At 37.5% G+C, this 16,295-nt stretch overlaps 4 protein-coding genes across 4 annotated transcripts in view; 1 reads left to right on the forward strand and 3 right to left on the reverse strand.

Annotated features, from left to right (window-relative positions):
- LOC141611991 (3-oxoacyl-[acyl-carrier-protein] synthase, mitochondrial) overlaps window positions 1-1,027 on the reverse strand; it is a 7,650-nt gene extending 6,623 nt beyond the window's left edge. The window contains exons 1-2 of the mRNA XM_074430685.1: window positions 776-1,027; window positions 454-683 (exon numbers count right to left, since the gene is read on the reverse strand). Of these exons, the coding sequence (XP_074286786.1) occupies window positions 454-683; window positions 776-890 (345 nt within the window). The 5' untranslated portion in view covers window positions 891-1,027. The remainder of the gene's footprint in view (window positions 1-453; window positions 684-775) is intronic.
- A 1,247-nt stretch (window positions 1,028-2,274) lies between these two features.
- On the forward strand, window positions 2,275-4,362 carry LOC141611998 (cysteine protease XCP2-like). The gene is made up of 4 exons (XM_074430697.1): window positions 2,275-2,807; window positions 3,436-3,671; window positions 3,787-3,927; window positions 4,008-4,362. Exons 1-4 carry the CDS (start codon window positions 2,315-2,317, stop codon window positions 4,224-4,226), a joined length of 1,089 nt encoding a protein of 362 aa, XP_074286798.1. The 5' UTR covers window positions 2,275-2,314; the 3' UTR covers window positions 4,227-4,362.
- Window positions 4,363-4,489: 127 nt separating this feature from the next.
- Window positions 4,490-6,510, reverse strand: LOC141611982 (putative inorganic phosphate transporter 1-9). Its single transcript, XM_074430672.1, has 2 exons — window positions 5,716-6,510; window positions 4,490-5,468 (listed from the first exon to the last, which is right to left on the reverse strand). Exons 1-2 carry the CDS (start codon window positions 6,396-6,398, stop codon window positions 4,589-4,591), a joined length of 1,563 nt encoding a protein of 520 aa, XP_074286773.1. The 5' UTR covers window positions 6,399-6,510; the 3' UTR covers window positions 4,490-4,588.
- A 2,467-nt stretch (window positions 6,511-8,977) lies between these two features.
- On the reverse strand, window positions 8,978-10,338 carry LOC141612006 (increased DNA methylation 3). The gene is made up of 2 exons (XM_074430709.1): window positions 10,103-10,338; window positions 8,978-9,515 (listed from the first exon to the last, which is right to left on the reverse strand). Exons 1-2 carry the CDS (start codon window positions 10,266-10,268, stop codon window positions 9,226-9,228), a joined length of 456 nt encoding a protein of 151 aa, XP_074286810.1. The 5' UTR covers window positions 10,269-10,338; the 3' UTR covers window positions 8,978-9,225.
- Between the last annotated feature and the right edge of the window lie 5,957 nt (window positions 10,339-16,295).

Below are 16,295 nucleotides of genomic sequence, written 5' to 3' on the forward strand. Positions count from 1 at the left end.
GAAATTAATTTATTTATTTTCTCTCCTTTATTACACACTTTTTCAACAACCACCTTCTTATAGATTTTACCTGGTTCATTCCGGATCCTTAACTCTATTTCGGTTTTTAAAAATCGTTTTAATCTTTTCTCTCGATTTAAATTTTAAGTTTTTATAAAAGAAAGACGGAATTCGATTTTAAAACCCCTAAGTTCACCTTGACTTTCCATTACATTTTCGTTCTCCCTTTTGTTTTTTATCTTCCCTTTTTTTTATTCGCATTTTGAGGCGTGCGTTCACCCATGGACGGTTCGAAAGGATGATTCATGTCAGCCGACCCCAAATCATTTTGGGATTAAGGCTCTGTTGTTGTTGTTGTTGTTGTTGTTGTTGTTGTTGTTGTTGTTGTATTACCGGAAAAAAAAAATACAAGAATGCAACTTCAACAAAGGAAATGTGTATACAAAACAACACCTTAGGATTATGCCATAGCTGTTCATTGAATTCACCAGGATTAGTGCCAGTGGGAACAATTGCAGCAACTTTAGAAGTAAGCTGATCAAATACATGAGACCGTGTTTCGACATCGAAAGCATCCAACTTAAGATCATTAGCAGTAATACCTCTAACACCACATTCACCGTCAATCAATCTCTTCCATGTCGTCTCAACGCCACAACCAAGCGGCGTCACCATCCCTAACCCTAAACATGATCATCATACTAATTACTTACTCTTTTTCCGACACAGTGTTGCAGAAACAGCTAGTTAATGAGAGAGAGAGAGAGAGAGTTACCGGTGACAACGACACGGCGGCGGTGAGGCGGAGGAACGGCAGACGATGTGGATAGGAGACGGTGGAAATGGAAGCGAAAAGGGAGGAGTAAATGACGCCATTGATGTTTCGCCATTGGAGCTTATTGAGCTCCTGCTTAAACCCTTAAACCCTAATTATTAGTGCGAAGTGTGCGGAGGAGTGTACAAGTGAGGAGAATAGGGGGTAATCACGCCGATCTGAGCTTGAGCTCGGATGGATTGACATTGGATTATAGAATTTTAAGTTTGACCTCCGGTTGGGTTGTGACTTGTGAGCTCGGTTTGTAAGGTTATGTTGGGTCATCATCGAATAGAGTCCTCAACTCCTCATTTAGTCATTAGGTCATAGGTCAGGTGGATTCGGTCGGATTCGATCAGGTAATTACCCTGTCAGGTTATTAATTTATCATCACATATCTTATTATCATATATTTTATCTTGCATTTTCAAGTTTTAAATTAATAATTTGATGCTAGAAAACATTTTTTTAGATGCATTGGTTTTAGTTTTACAATTAGGTTTTCTTATCAAACTAATTTGTCATAGGCTATCCATTTAGTTGGATTAATATCAGATCACGAGTTATCTCGGATCATTTAGAGTCAAGTTTCAATTCGGACAAATTTTTCTATAAGTTATATATTTAACCTCGGATTGGGTTGAGATTCAAATGAGTCCGGTCAAATTTCTCAAATCGGGTCAATTGACTATACATTACTCCTACTATATTGCCCGTGTCAATCCTTGTCCATAATACTTGTCCTTAAAAGACTAGCGTCATCAAAAGGGATACTCCATATAAAATAAGTTGTTCAAGCGAAAATGGAAAACATCATCAATATAATTTTCCCTTTGATTGTTATTTAGGATTGTCAATTAGCCACTTAAAATCACATGAATTGTAATTCATGGGAGGTACTAATATGAGTTTTGTTTGGTTGACAAAAAAACATATAAAGTAGAACTTCTTAGGAATTCCAATTCCTAAAAATGGCAATTCATGTAAAATTTTACTACATGCAATCAAATCTGATTTGAACTGAATATTCAATCCCGCCGCTGAGATTTCTTGCATTTACGCCCTCGTTTGACTGCTGCTCGGGTAAAAAACTTTTACTAATTCGCATAAAATGCTCGGGAAAAAACTTACTAGATATTTCAAATTCCTACGGCGAACCAAACGACCCTTATTTATTGTTGTATTTTTGCATGCTCAATTATTAAACTAAATGATCATGTAACTTGGTTTTGTGATGGCAAATTACTCTTTTCAATGCACCATGTTCTTAGGGAGACAATGTATGACAAAAATATCCTTCGACTCCAAGCTTTACTACAGAACTAAGCTTTAAGCTAAGACACCATATACTTGTACGTAAACCAATCACCAACTTTTTTACTTAAAAACAATAATAATAATAATACACTTTACATTATATTTTCATTTACTATATAATCTCACCCTATTTAGTTTTTCCTACAACTTCTCATCCTCATTTCTCACTAATATACTAATAAAATGGCAATCCACCATTTCGGAAAATTCCTCATCCTTTCCGCGACAATAACTTTATTATTCGCCTATGGTATAGCAAATGTTGATGACAATAATCATCACGACCACCATTTCTCAATAGTAGGGTACAAACCACACGACTTATCATGTATCGACAAGCTAATTAGATTATTCGAGTCATGGACCGAGAGACATGGCAAGATGTACCATAGTATTGAAGAGAAGTTACATAGGTTTGAGGTGTTTAGGGACAATTTGGAGCATATTGATGAGACTAACAAGAAAGTCAAGAATTATTGGTTGGGCTTGAATGAGTTTTCGGATTTGACCCATGAAGAATTCAAGAACAAGTATTTGGGCCTTAAAGTGAATACACCAAGAAGTGGTAAAGCCTCAGAATTTAGTTATAAAGATGTCCAAATTGAAGCCCTGCCCAAAAATGTTGATTGGAGAAACAAGGGTGCTGTTACACCTATCAAAAACCAAGGATCTTGTGGTGAGTCATTAATAATTATCGTTTTATGCAGATGTTAACTAGTTTAGTTGGTAAGTCATGAAAGGTGGTGGTTATGACTTAAGGTACAAATCCCGTCAGTATTAAAATTGCCTCTGTGACTCTCTTTTACCCCAAAAAAAAATATCGTTTGATATGATCGTACATGTCAGATAACTTGATTAGTAAAGTCATTCAGTGGTAGTACCTGTCACTTAAATTGGAAATTGGTTAATATTAAGTTTGTTCTCGTGTGTGTCAAGAAACCATCTCAACCAAAAGCAAAGCTTAACTGATGGTTGGAGTCCCAAGATCGGTTTTATCCGCTGACACGCCCCCTCACACGAATGCCCTTTGGTCTTGAAGTGTGGATGCAACCGCAGACCTCCCCACACCTGGTGCTAATAGGGTGTCACTCACAAAATATTATAGCTCTATGTTTCTATATGACGATTACATGATATAGACGTGTCAAACAAGTTAGGTGACTTCGGATCAAGTCATTTTTAGTTATATATTTTTTACTTAGCATTGGTATTTTTAGGTTCAAAAGTCAGCATATGCAACATGAGTGTTTTTTAGAGTAAATTGTGAACTGAGCTGAAGTGTGGATTTGGTATGATCACTGTAGGAAGTTGCTGGGCGTTTTCGACAGTGGCAGCAGTGGAAGGAATAAACCAGATTGTGACCGGAAACTTGACTGCACTTTCGGAGCAAGAATTGATAGACTGTGACACTGAAAATAACAGTGGTTGCAATGGAGGCCTCATGGACTATGCTTTCCAATATATTATGGGAAGTGGTGGACTTCATAAGGAAGAGGACTATCCTTATCTCATGGAAGAGGGTACTTGTGACATCAGCAAGGTATACTTGCTTTATTATATCAGTTACATCAGTTTCAGCCTTGAAGCTGTGATTGTCGCAGTCTAATCTCGGTCATTAAATCATAATGTGATCAATGCTGCCTCAAAATTTTCAGGATTTGAACGAAATGATCAGCATTGACGGTTACCATGATGTACCAGCTAACGATGAAGCTAGCCTCATTAAAGCTCTTGCTCATCAGCCTGTCAGTGTTGCTGTGGACGCTTCTGGTAGAGACTTTCAGTTCTACAGCGGGGTAATTCTCCTTTTCTTATCTTACTGTCTCCGTTTCAATAAGTACAGTTGATTCTGGCTGGTAACTTGATTTGGGTGCAGGGAGTATTTGATGGGCACTGTGGAACCGACTTGGATCATGGGGTCGCAGCAGTGGGATACGGAACAAGCAAGGGATTGGATTACGTAATAGTGAAGAACTCTTGGGGAAGCAGATGGGGAGAGAAGGGATTCATTAGGCTGAAGAGGAGTACTGGTAAACCAGATGGTCTTTGTGGTATCAACAAAATGGCTTCTTACCCTACTAAGAAAACCAACTGATAATACTTTTACAGTTTTACTGCTGTCAAATCTTCCTGGCAGTAATTACCAGCTGCCAGTTACTGTTATTGCTAATTGTGTTGTGTTGTATTCACTCAAATCTGAATAAACATTGACCTTTTCTTTTTCTGTTTCATATCAGCAATTGTTCATTCTTGAAAGAAATAGCGTAATTCATGTCGCTAATGCATGTAATAAATATAAATCACGGAAAAAAAAATACAGCTGAGCAGAACAAAAAAGATATACGTTTCAAAATAAAAGGCGTTATTTTAAATAATAATCCGTATAGACTTCTAAAATTTGTTATGTACTTGGAATGACCTTACCTAAAACCGAACCTGATCTAATATACCCGTCTGCTAGGCTGAAACATTTACGCTCGCATTTCCATTAGCAGTTTCATCATGTTCATACTCATTCTCTTCCAAGGATCTTCCATTAGTCTCGGGTGTAAAAAAATAGGTGACTGCAGCTCCCAGTAGAGAAATCACACCCAAAATCAGCAATGTGTTTTCAACTCCAAGTGCTTTGGGGTAGCCGTCGGTATTTTTCTTATGAGACGCCCATAAAAACCCGATTGACCCAATGATCGCGCCAACCTTACCAAAAGCCCCGGAGATCCCGTGACATGTGGTCCTGAACCGGGCTGGGAAGAGCTCTGCTGGAACGATGAATGTTGTCGTGTTTGGCCCGAAATTACAGAAAAAGAATATAAGTCCATAAAAGATCATAAACCCGATTCTTACACCTTTGCTATTTCCTCCCCAAAAGGAATCGTAAGGCCCTCCAATCGCGAATAATCCAACCGCCATGAGTGTGAATCCGAGTATTTGAATCTTCCTTCTCCCAATCCTGTCAATGAGAAAGACGGTTACCCAATACCCTGGAATTGTAGAGCATACAGCTAGGATTGCTTGAAATCTGGCGACATTGTAGGCTTCTTGGAAGGCATTTACGTCTTGAGGATGGGGAAGGGCGAACTCGTAAATGTGGGATTGCAAGAGGTTAGTGCTGTAGAAAATGATGTCCACTATCAACCATGTAGCAGCGCACGAGAAGAGATCTCGGCCATGACACTGGAGGAACTGTTTCGAGAACAGAGGATATGTCTGAGGAGGCAGGATTAAGGGCGTTGTTCCCGAGGAAGTTTCTTCCATCATTTGAGCCATGGAAACCTCTATCACCTTCTCCATGTCCTTAGCTGCTTGAACCGCATTGCGCTCCACTAGAGCTGTATACCTTTTACAGCCCATATACAGAGAATCAAGTATTAGGAACCTATGTTATTCAGACTCGCCTTTAAGCGTTAGATTTGGCTATTTTTCGATTTTTTTCCTGATTTTGGCTTAAAATAGAGACCAAATGACCAATGCATTAAATTCAAAGAGCCATTTTTTCTATTTTCATATCAAAATCCGAGAGTAAAGAATAACGAGTTTTTAGCTCAACTGGAGACGAAAACTACCAAAAGTATATATGGAAGTACCTGGCAGATTCAGGCATCATCATACGCCAGTAAAAGGTGACGGCAGCAGGAACAGCCCCAATCATGAGTATGATCCTCCAAGCCAAGTCAGCGACCTTGGGCGTATAATCACTAGACGCGTCTGTCACACGATCAAAGATTGCACAAACCACCATTATAACCGTTGAGCCAAACAATATTCCTAACCCTTGCATTGAGAACACGGCAGCTATGAACGCCCCACGTGTTGTTTTATTGGCAAACTCGGACATGATGGTGGCTGACAAAGGGTAGTCCCCACCAATCCCGATACCAAGTATGAACCTGAAGAAGGAGAAGCTGACTAGGACACATGTCCTAGAAGTACACACAGAAAATCCACACCCAAATGAGCTTAGCACCATTAATGCTAGAGCTATGCCATAGACTCGCCTACGGCCGATTAAGTCCCCAAGGCGGCCGAAGATGAGTTGCCCTATAATGGTCCCGAGGAGGGCCACCCCCAACATCGTGGAGATGACGACAGGAGGGATTAGGTACTTGCTGTGCGGATAATATATCCGGCCGAGAAGTATAGTAACAGGTGCGATACAAAAGAGATCATATGAGTCAGTGAAGAGGCCCATACCGGCTATAATTATCGCCTTGAAATGGTAATATTGTACCTTTGTCGTGTCGAGTACTGAAAGAACTCTCAAACCCATTTCTACTACTGAGTTTCTATAAGAGCTCTATATACTCGACCACCCAACACACTGGTTAGACGTCCCTATCGGATATAAATGTAACACGAGATGGTAAGATACATGTACGAGGTTTTACATAGCGTGCACTTAAGGGAAAAAGATAAAAGGTAGAAGAAAATATATATTTTAGTAACTAATAAAAGAGTTTAAGATCTATATGTCTATATAAATCTTAAAAGGAAGCGAAGACGAAGCGACGAAAACGAAAGAGATTGGTGATAAACTCAACGTGATAATTGGCTAATTTGAAAAATGAAAGCAGCATTTGACAAATGACAGATGACAGGCAAAATTGAAAGTATAATATAAGTACAAAATTCTAGCTTCATATCATATCATTATACAGACAAATTCTGCAATCTCCCGTCTAACTTAAAACGGGTTAAGTATGATAAATGAGAAAAAGAAGGATGCAAAAAGTTTGTCTTATATATGCAAGTAAGAGCATATTTGACCTGTTTTATTTGTAAGACGGATACTGTAGTCCTAAGAGAGACTTACTGGGTGGCTAGTTTGAAAAATGAAAGCGGCATTTGACAAATGACAAATGACAAATGACAATGACAAATTGGAAGTATATAAATATAATATATACTAAGATTTTTATAATTCTATTTTTGTTGTGATTTGTTAAAAGGATTACATGTGTTTGAAAAGAAACAAGGTTTAATTTAGAAGTTGATAGAGATGTAATAGAAATCAAAAGACAGAGGGTAGACTTTGACTTGATGAAGAGTTTATGATTCTATGAATATGCTTATACTGTGGCTTTCATTTCACAGTCACAAGTAAGAAAAAGTCTACTATGGAAACTACTAAGTAGCAGTGTGTGGTCTATTGTAAAGTCTTCTCTTGTTTCATGTGTTCTTGATAACTTCATCGAATCCTACTTTGTTTCGCTCATTCGTGACGCTATATTAAGACCGTATACTTCTGATTAAAATACCATTCACAAAGAATGAAAAAAAGGAGAACAACGAAGGGAGTATTAGGATATGGCCGTGTTAGCCGATAATCCAATATGCTGATTAGAGAATTGGTAGATGGAACACGGTGCAAGAATAATGTACACACAAGGCGAGGGTAATTGTATCTAGGGCTGTGCAGGGGTCAAAAACCGGATCGGATCAGAACCGGAATCGACAAACCGGATTGGACCGATTGGACTTGATTAACTAGGCTTATAATGTTTTTTTAAATAAAAGAGAAAAAATAAAAATAAAAAATAATTCCGGTTTTTCCGATCCGGACCGGAATTTGGAAACCGGAACCTAAAAAAATGTTGGACCGGGGACCAAGCCGGAATTTTTTTATGGCCTTTCCGGTCGGTAGATTCCAGTCCGGACCAGTCCATTTTTTCGGTCTGGACCGGATTTTGCACACCTAATTGTACCGCAAAAATGCTCACCCCAAAAAAAAACGTACTATAGATTGTAAAGGAAATAACTGCTGTTATACTGCTATTTGCAACACATTTTCACTATGATTGCTTCATATATAGATCTACTAATCTCGTCATTATTTGTAACAGTTCTTTACTTAGGTGGTTGGGATTTTTCTATTCCAGATATGTTAATTCCCGAGTGTTTTTGAACCGAGGAGGAAAAATAGGACTCTCTGGTAGAGGAACCATGTTTGCCCTAATTTAAACACAACGGTAAAATTGTGCATAGTTGACCCTCCATTTTCCTACATAGATGGGAGAATTTGGAGGCGCCAGTAATTGCCCCGGTTAAAGCAGCAGGGAGTCAGGGACACTAAAATAGCCAAAGCTGTATAAAAAATTCGAAGGGGACGGAGGGAGTATTGAACATGCAGGTGCCAACTAAATCATTATCAATCACTTGCTAACAAATGGGAGTCGCGGACCGTTACTGAAATGCAATACCAGGCAGTTTCCTACCAAAGCTAACAAGTCAATTGTCATCCAAAACTGTACCTCCTGCGGCCTGCCTTGACTTGCCTAGCTCAAATCTTCCTTATACCACATAATTGTGGGTCTCCAATGTTTTTGCATACTTTTCTGGGGTTACTTAAGAGCGCCTTGTAAGTGGTCCATAATTGACAATTGGCAATCAACCTCAGATCCCGCAAATACGACTAATCACCCTTTCGACATGTTATAGCCACAACTCATACCTTCACTATTACCATGACCATCATGAACCAACATGGATACAGCCATTGGCAATAAGGCAGAACACACCTTTAGGAGTGGCAGAATAGGCGAGCACTCAACCCTTCAGCACTTCAATTAATGATTTAATGGGTAAGAGGTTGATCTAGCTTAACTAGAGGTCTTCAGTGTGATTACCTAGGCATGCGACAATGTTGAAACTCGGGATGGACGATTTTGCAGATTCTATGGTTTTACTTGAACGAACTAAACCGCATGGTGAAACAAAAAAAAAAAAATGTAGATAGAAGCTGAAGATTTCGATGAATGTAGCGATCATAACCATTACTAATCGCCAATGGTAGGAAAACATTCCTTATAAGAACAAAAGTAGGCAAACATTTGTATTGAACTCTAAGAATAAATGAACCGATATATATTACTCAAGATCATAATAATTCATAATGCAATGAGGTTTGTATCAGTTTTAAATCTAAAGATAGGCCAACAAGTTTCTGCGCGCCATCAAACCATTCTGCAACTAGTTCACAAACCTAACTACTATATCGACTAGTTTCAACAATACTAACTTGAGAGCTGAGATAACAAGTACACACATACCTTTACAATCCCATTTCAACTCAGCTACTTCAGAAGACTCTAGACCAACTATTCAACTCGGACAGGATCAAACTGGTTACCACATGGGGGTACACCAGGTGCCCTGTACTTCATCACGACACCCTCCAGGATACCATCTGTTCTGAAAGTGGGCGAGAACAATCGTGGGTCAACAGGACCTGGTAGCTTGAAAGAGACGGTGAATGGTCCTGGTGGACTCAATTGTGCCACATTCATTTGAAACACGGTGTTTGGATTCCTTTTGGCCAGTTCTCCACCTGTTATAACTCCTTGAAGATGAACCTTGCCATCACGTTCAATCTCACAGCTTAAATCACCTGCATAGACGAGATGTCAACTCCATCAGAACTAAACATATTGTACTGAACACGCCATTTTGCCAGGTGTCCCTGTGTCATGGTGTACACAGCAAGCATAGTGAATGTTACTCCGTAATAAAGAAAAATAAAAAAAAATTCTTTTTGGTAAATTAAGCATTCAATATGGGTCATTGAATACTGTCTCTCGTATAGGGATATGGTTGCATACATCCAACCACCACCCTATATCCCACCATTCACAGAGGTAATTTGTTTTTCTTGAAATGTGCTTAAAAGTAAAACGAACTTTTCAAGAGTATTGTTTAAACATGTGACAATAACTATATCCTCAACCTCCAACCAAAGATCTATATATTTTTTTATGAAAGGTTTTTGGTAAAAAACTACCTTATATTTGGGGGATTTGTAAAAAGACTACCTTCATTTTTAAGTACTGACGTCTTATGAGAAATGCTAAGAAGGAGAGAAAGGAAAGACATGAATCAAAGAGAAAATTACCTTAATATAGAGCAATTATATCCATTAACACACTTAAGTGCATTACAGTAAAAAAAACACCGGCCAAAAGAGAAGGAAAAACATACATTGGTCTTTTCTAACACCAGGAAGTGCAACCCGGAACAAGTAAGCTGATTCACTGATTCCGATATCAACATGACCAATAGGGGGTCCAGGTGTTCCTTCTTTAGCTGTTCCAGTAAAAACAACCGCAGCCGCAGTTGGGACTTGTGGCTCAGAATTTTCTCCCATTGCCTCTAATAAATGATTGCGAACAAAGTATCACCTTTGCAATACGGCCTGTTGGTAGCAAACAACCTAAGAATCAGATCTGATCGAGGAAATAATAATCCATGGCTATTTATCCTTCAATAATTTGTACTATAATAATAACATGCTTTGAAAAGATGATAACTAAGAGAATTAACACACGTAGGTGTTAAATCTCGTATCTGAAGGATATATAAAGAAACATTTGAGGAATATTATGCATTAAATGCTCAAGTACTCGTGATCTTTCACATCTTCATCCTTGACAAACCCCTCTCCCTGCCTCTCACCCTATCTCGTGGTTCATTGCGGGTTTTGTTGAGAGTAGCCCATCTTCACATACCAATATAAAACAATGTCGCAAAATTCTGACCGCCAGATAACAAACAGACTAAACAAACTCCAAAAGAAAAAAACACAAGAAAAAACTAACCTAAAATGCAAGGTCAATTAAAAGTGGAATGTGATCCGACACCCGTGACACCATGAGACAACCTTGTTCATCATTATCAAAACACAATCAAATACAAGAGCGGAACTTACCCTAGATGCTTCATCCAAATTGAAACTTGACTTTCCAATATTTTCTAGATAAGCTTACGTGTGATAGTTTGAGAGTTTAATTATCCACCACTCGCTATGTACATTGGTGTTGCATTTGTGTCTTTTTATATATGGCCGTTACCCCACCGTGTCTTTTTGTAAATGGCCGTCACCTCTATGATATATTTTCTACATGGTATCATCCCTGGGTGTCTCTTAATTAATATTACTCCGTGTATCTTAGTTATAAAAACAAATACACTTACAGTTAGTCTAAAGGCTACAAAAGTTAGTAATTTCTTCTCCTCCCAGTATATTATCCTTAGAAAATCCAACATAGAGAGATAACATCATTTGTGATTTTTCAGGCAGAAAAGGTATAATATTGCCAGATAAAGAAGAGTAACGAAACGGGCTAAGGCATCATCGAAATGAGCTAATTTCAAATACTTTCAACACATTATAAATCATGACAAAGATTTCCCTTAAAGCCCCGACTTTTGCCCATAAAATGGTTAAATAAATGTCCTCATACAAAATCCATACTATAAGATAATCTGGAGTTTGTGAGAGTTCCTCTCCAACAAAGGAGCCAGAAGGTAGCCATAACCCATAAAAGTACAAAGATGTCAGTAAGGGATTCATTCTTCTGAAAGGACATATGCAACAAAAGGGCTATGATGTACTTCTCTCCTTATCAGGCCATGTGTTGCCACAATCGTAAGGACACTGCCACCAATTTTGGCACTATGTAGACAGCGTTAGATTTTCCAACCAAGAGTCTTCACTTATTCACTATAACAAAAAAATCAGAAATATATTACAGCACAATTACATCTCATTTCAATTTATTCTGAGAGCTTAAGAGTTAAGACTACCAATTGAGTTTACCGCTTAAATCATTGTTTATACTTTATAGCAACATTATATGTCTGCCTGAATACTATCATCTTGAAGAAGTGGAGTGGGAAAGTTAACAAGTACTTGGCCGACAGCTTTCAGGTTGTAAGACATTTACTTTGGCGTTACTCGGTTAGATGTCATATGTGGGCCAACATTCTCAACTGATCCCTAAGGCTGGTGTATAACCAATACTTCTACTCACGGCATTAAATATTGTTCTAAAACTTGAACATGAAATCGGTCGTCGTGGCATAATCCTGGTAGTTGCACCATAAATGCAATCAATACAACAACAACAACAACAACAACATTACCCCAGTGCCTCAATGGCTCCCGCAAATTGCGGGGTAAAGGGGGGTCGGATGTACGCAGCCTTACCCTTGTGTTAGAAACACAAAGAGGCTGTTTTCGAATGACCCAAGATGAAAATTGCGTCGAGAACTGCATCGAAGGACTGCTACTTCACAAGAGAAAGAATCACAGCCACTTTAGTGAGCCATTTTGCTTTACTCCATCATAATCCAGAACCAATCAATACGGTCTCAAAATGTGGTCACAACCACCTTCAAAAACTTTTATAACTTTGTTGATATGTGACATCCCTAAATAATACCGATATTAGACTAATAAAGCAGATTGACACAAACAAAAATAACCAGACATAAGCACACTAAATATCATCAGTGCGTATGTTACCCAATCTGAGATCATGACGGATACAAATTACAAAGATTTAATGCCTGGGGCCAGGGCACATGATTGAAAGTTTGAAACAAATTAAAATAAGATCATGGTAAATCCCATGCAGATCCAACATTAATAAGTTGCAGGTGACTAGTATAAAGTATATACGACACGAACAAAAAAAAAAAAAAAACACCACACGGTTGTCTACATCACCAGTACGTATGTTACCCAATCTGTGATCATGACAGATACAAAGAAGCTACTAAAGTCACGTCTTCAACGAATATCCATCAGGACAGGTAAAATATGAGGATGGATGTGTGGTTGTACGAGGTTACCAGAATACATACATTATTAAACAACTCAATCGAGGATAAGATCCTCCGTATATTTCCACAATTTCGCTTTATATGAGTCGTCCTACGCTCACAAAACAATGGCCACAAAAATAAAACACAACTAAAAATGTAATGTTGAGATACGATTCCAAACAACAAGAAATCCTCACCCATCATAAAACACAACCCGCATTCGATCACAGACTAATCCAATCCCACTAGATCCCAATTGATGAATCAGAAGACATTTAAGGGCTAAAAAAGGACAAGTAAACAAAGCATGAACAATGGCACAATCCCTACCTATAACCATTTCGATTCTTTCAACTACAGTTGCAAACCCATAATCTAAAACAGTAAAACCCTAAAACTAGGTACGATAATTATCATTCAAGAGTTATGTATCACTACCCTAAAAATCCTAATTCAAAATTGAACTAAAACCAAAACCCAAACCCAAACCCAAACCCAAACCCTCAAAACTGAACTAGACATCATAAAACGCAACCGCATTCGATCACCGACTACTCCAATCCAAATTACACCCGAATCAGGTAAAACAAGTATCATTCAGGAGTAATGTATCACTACACTAGAAACCCTAATTCAAAATTGAACTAAAACCAAAACCCTAACCCTCAAAATCAAACTAAACATCATAAATCTCAACCCGCATTCGATAATCAACTAATTCAATCCCAATTACATCCGAATTGTCGAATCAGAACGAAATTAAGGGGTTAAAACGGAAAAATTAAATAGAAACATACAAAATTGCGGAAAGTAAAAAACTTCAAAACAATCTAAATTAAAAGAAAACAAACCTTGAATAAAGAAGGATATTTGAAACAGGAATATAATTGAAGGGTATGAATCCAACCGCCTAATTTTTACTCTTTCAAAGTGAGATGAAGAACCCTTTTTTTCTGGGTAAATGGCCACCGATTTATGCAAACCCACAACGGCTATAAAAGACGGTCCCCTCACTGAATTATTAAACAGTTTTTCTAGCGGTGCCATTGGAACTACAGGTGTACATTGGGTCGGTCATATTGGGTCGTGTTATATCGGGTCAACATACCTATTCGGGTCGAGTTAGGTTCGGGTTCATTTGTTATCGGGCCGGGTCATTTCGGGACAAATAATATATCGGGTCAGGTCAGGTTTTTGTCGGTACTTTATCGCATTTTTTTTAACCATTATTTGGTTTAATTACGTCATTATTAAGTCAAACATAACAATCTAAACAAAAAATCACTTTCATTTTGATCAATATTAAACTTAATAATTATCGGCTCGGTTTAATATCGGGTCTGGTCTGGGTCGGGTTCGGGTCACTGATCATCGGGTCGTGTCGGGTTACATGTCGGGTCGGCTTCGGGTTGCAATATTCTCGGATTCTGTCGGATCGGGTTTGCTCGGGTTCGGGTCAGGTCAGACTTGTCACCTCTAAATGGAACACACATTAAAAACTCGATTAATAAAAATCACCATTTTCACATTTATTTTTTTCGCAACCTTTTTATTACTGATTTAAGGGGTTGTGCATTTGTGAGACTTACTCGATCGGGCTCCTTTGAATGAAAATAACGTTTACGGAGTATTATTTTAAGTCGTCTTATATTTTATTTTTGAATTAGATACAAAGAAAATGATAATTTCTTTTACCGGAGGGATGTTGTTGTCGCTCACCGTTGGTTAAGTGGACTTGAGTGGTTAGGCTTTATGAGTGATGATTACGTCCCTAATGTAGGGCTATTGAAATACGGTTGCAATTTTTTTACGGTTGCAATTTTTTTAAGTTCAAACAGTGTTTTAGGCAATATCTGTAATTTTGGCCAAAAATTAATACGATATATTGAGTTTAACGGAGAAAGTAGAGTACTGAAAAAAAATTATATTTCAAAACCATTTTAACTAGTATATATATATGTTGCCAAATTTGAGCAGTTAACGTGGACATATTTACTCGAAAAGTATTGAAATTTAATAAAAATATGTTCAAAAATCTAAAACATAAATTTAAACCTTAAAACACCCTATTAATATTAGTTAAAATGCCCACAAATAAATTTTATATTTATTTTTATATTTATTTAAGGGTGTTAATATTTAAGGTAAGTTAAAATGCACATATTTATGTAGTGAGTCAATGACCAACTTTGCTACATTTTTAACATGATTATATTTGATAGTAAAACTTATTTAACCAGAAATCGTGTAGGGCTATAGGCTATAGCCCATATAGCTCACCCCCTCCCTCCGCCCCTAATTATGTCTCGCTCAAGGTATGGTTAGTATCAAATAAGGATATGTAATATTAAGATGCACAAAAAGTGAATTCACTGTTGTTCCATTTGAGGTCCCTCTTTGTTAGTTTTTTATGTGTTGATTATTTGTTAAATGTTAAATGTGAGCAAGGTATTTAGAGTGGGAGAGATGGTTATATAAAATGCTTTATTATTGATCTTGTTTGATGATGTATGTGTATGTTTCTTACATGATACAAATTAGGAAGACATGAGCCTATTTATAGGCCTTTGCATGTCGGTGCATTTTTGATAAGTAGCATTTTAGTTGTATTTTACCCCGCATTTATACCTTATTCCGACTCGATTTTGCGTGCTTAATAGTTAAAAAGCTCATTTATTTACTAATTATAATAATTAGTTGTCATAGTCATATTTATTAATTAGTCGGATTTTTTTTTATTTAATATTAGTATTAATATTATTCTATTACAATAATATGTAGGCAAGGAGGCAAAATGACACGAAAAATGAGGAGCAAATTGGATCGAGACGAAAATAGGACGGGTTAAGAGTTAAGACGAGTTGTATGCTAATCAAATATTCAAATCTATGTAACAAAAGTCCATAACCAAAGTCAACCCACACCAAACTCTTGTTCCCATGAATCCATGCTGCCACTTGGTCATCCTCATCCCCTTCTTTTTTTTTTGAAATTGTCATCTCATTAATAATCAACTAGGCGTAGGTTACAATGAAGATAACAAAAAGACAAAGGAAAATCAAGATTGCTAACGTAAAAAATACATTCAAAATAACTATCTAAATATGGTAAATGGCCGCCGCTCCAAAATCATAAATTTCTTGAATCTATGAATAATCGATGTCTTTGCATCCTTCTTGATGGAGGGAAACAGTGTAGCCGTCTTGATGTATTCATCCACGAAACAAATCTGATAATCTCCCCGTCGATTAAAACTTATTATATTGATAACAATCCCACGAAAAAATGGAAAAACCCCGAAAGAAGGGACGGAACAACAGATCTCACCAAAAGGGAGACTATTATTGAAAATAAGATAGATCTGCATAATATTAGTTGTTTAAGAAAGCTTTTGTGGGGCTTACCATCGATTGATGATCGATGGAAGCCCCCGAATAATAATGGAGGCTAGGTTTTTAGAGAGGGTTTTTTTTAGAGAGAGAAAGGTTTTTTAAGTTATCATCCTCATCCCCTTCTCTTCATCTATTAATTCACCATCGTCATTCATTTATCAACACCAGCAACT

The sequence above is a fragment of the Silene latifolia genome, chromosome 1 (genome assembly GCF_048544455.1).
Source record: "Silene latifolia isolate original U9 population chromosome 1, ASM4854445v1, whole genome shotgun sequence".
NCBI classification, from domain to species: Eukaryota; Viridiplantae; Streptophyta; class Magnoliopsida; order Caryophyllales; family Caryophyllaceae; genus Silene; species Silene latifolia.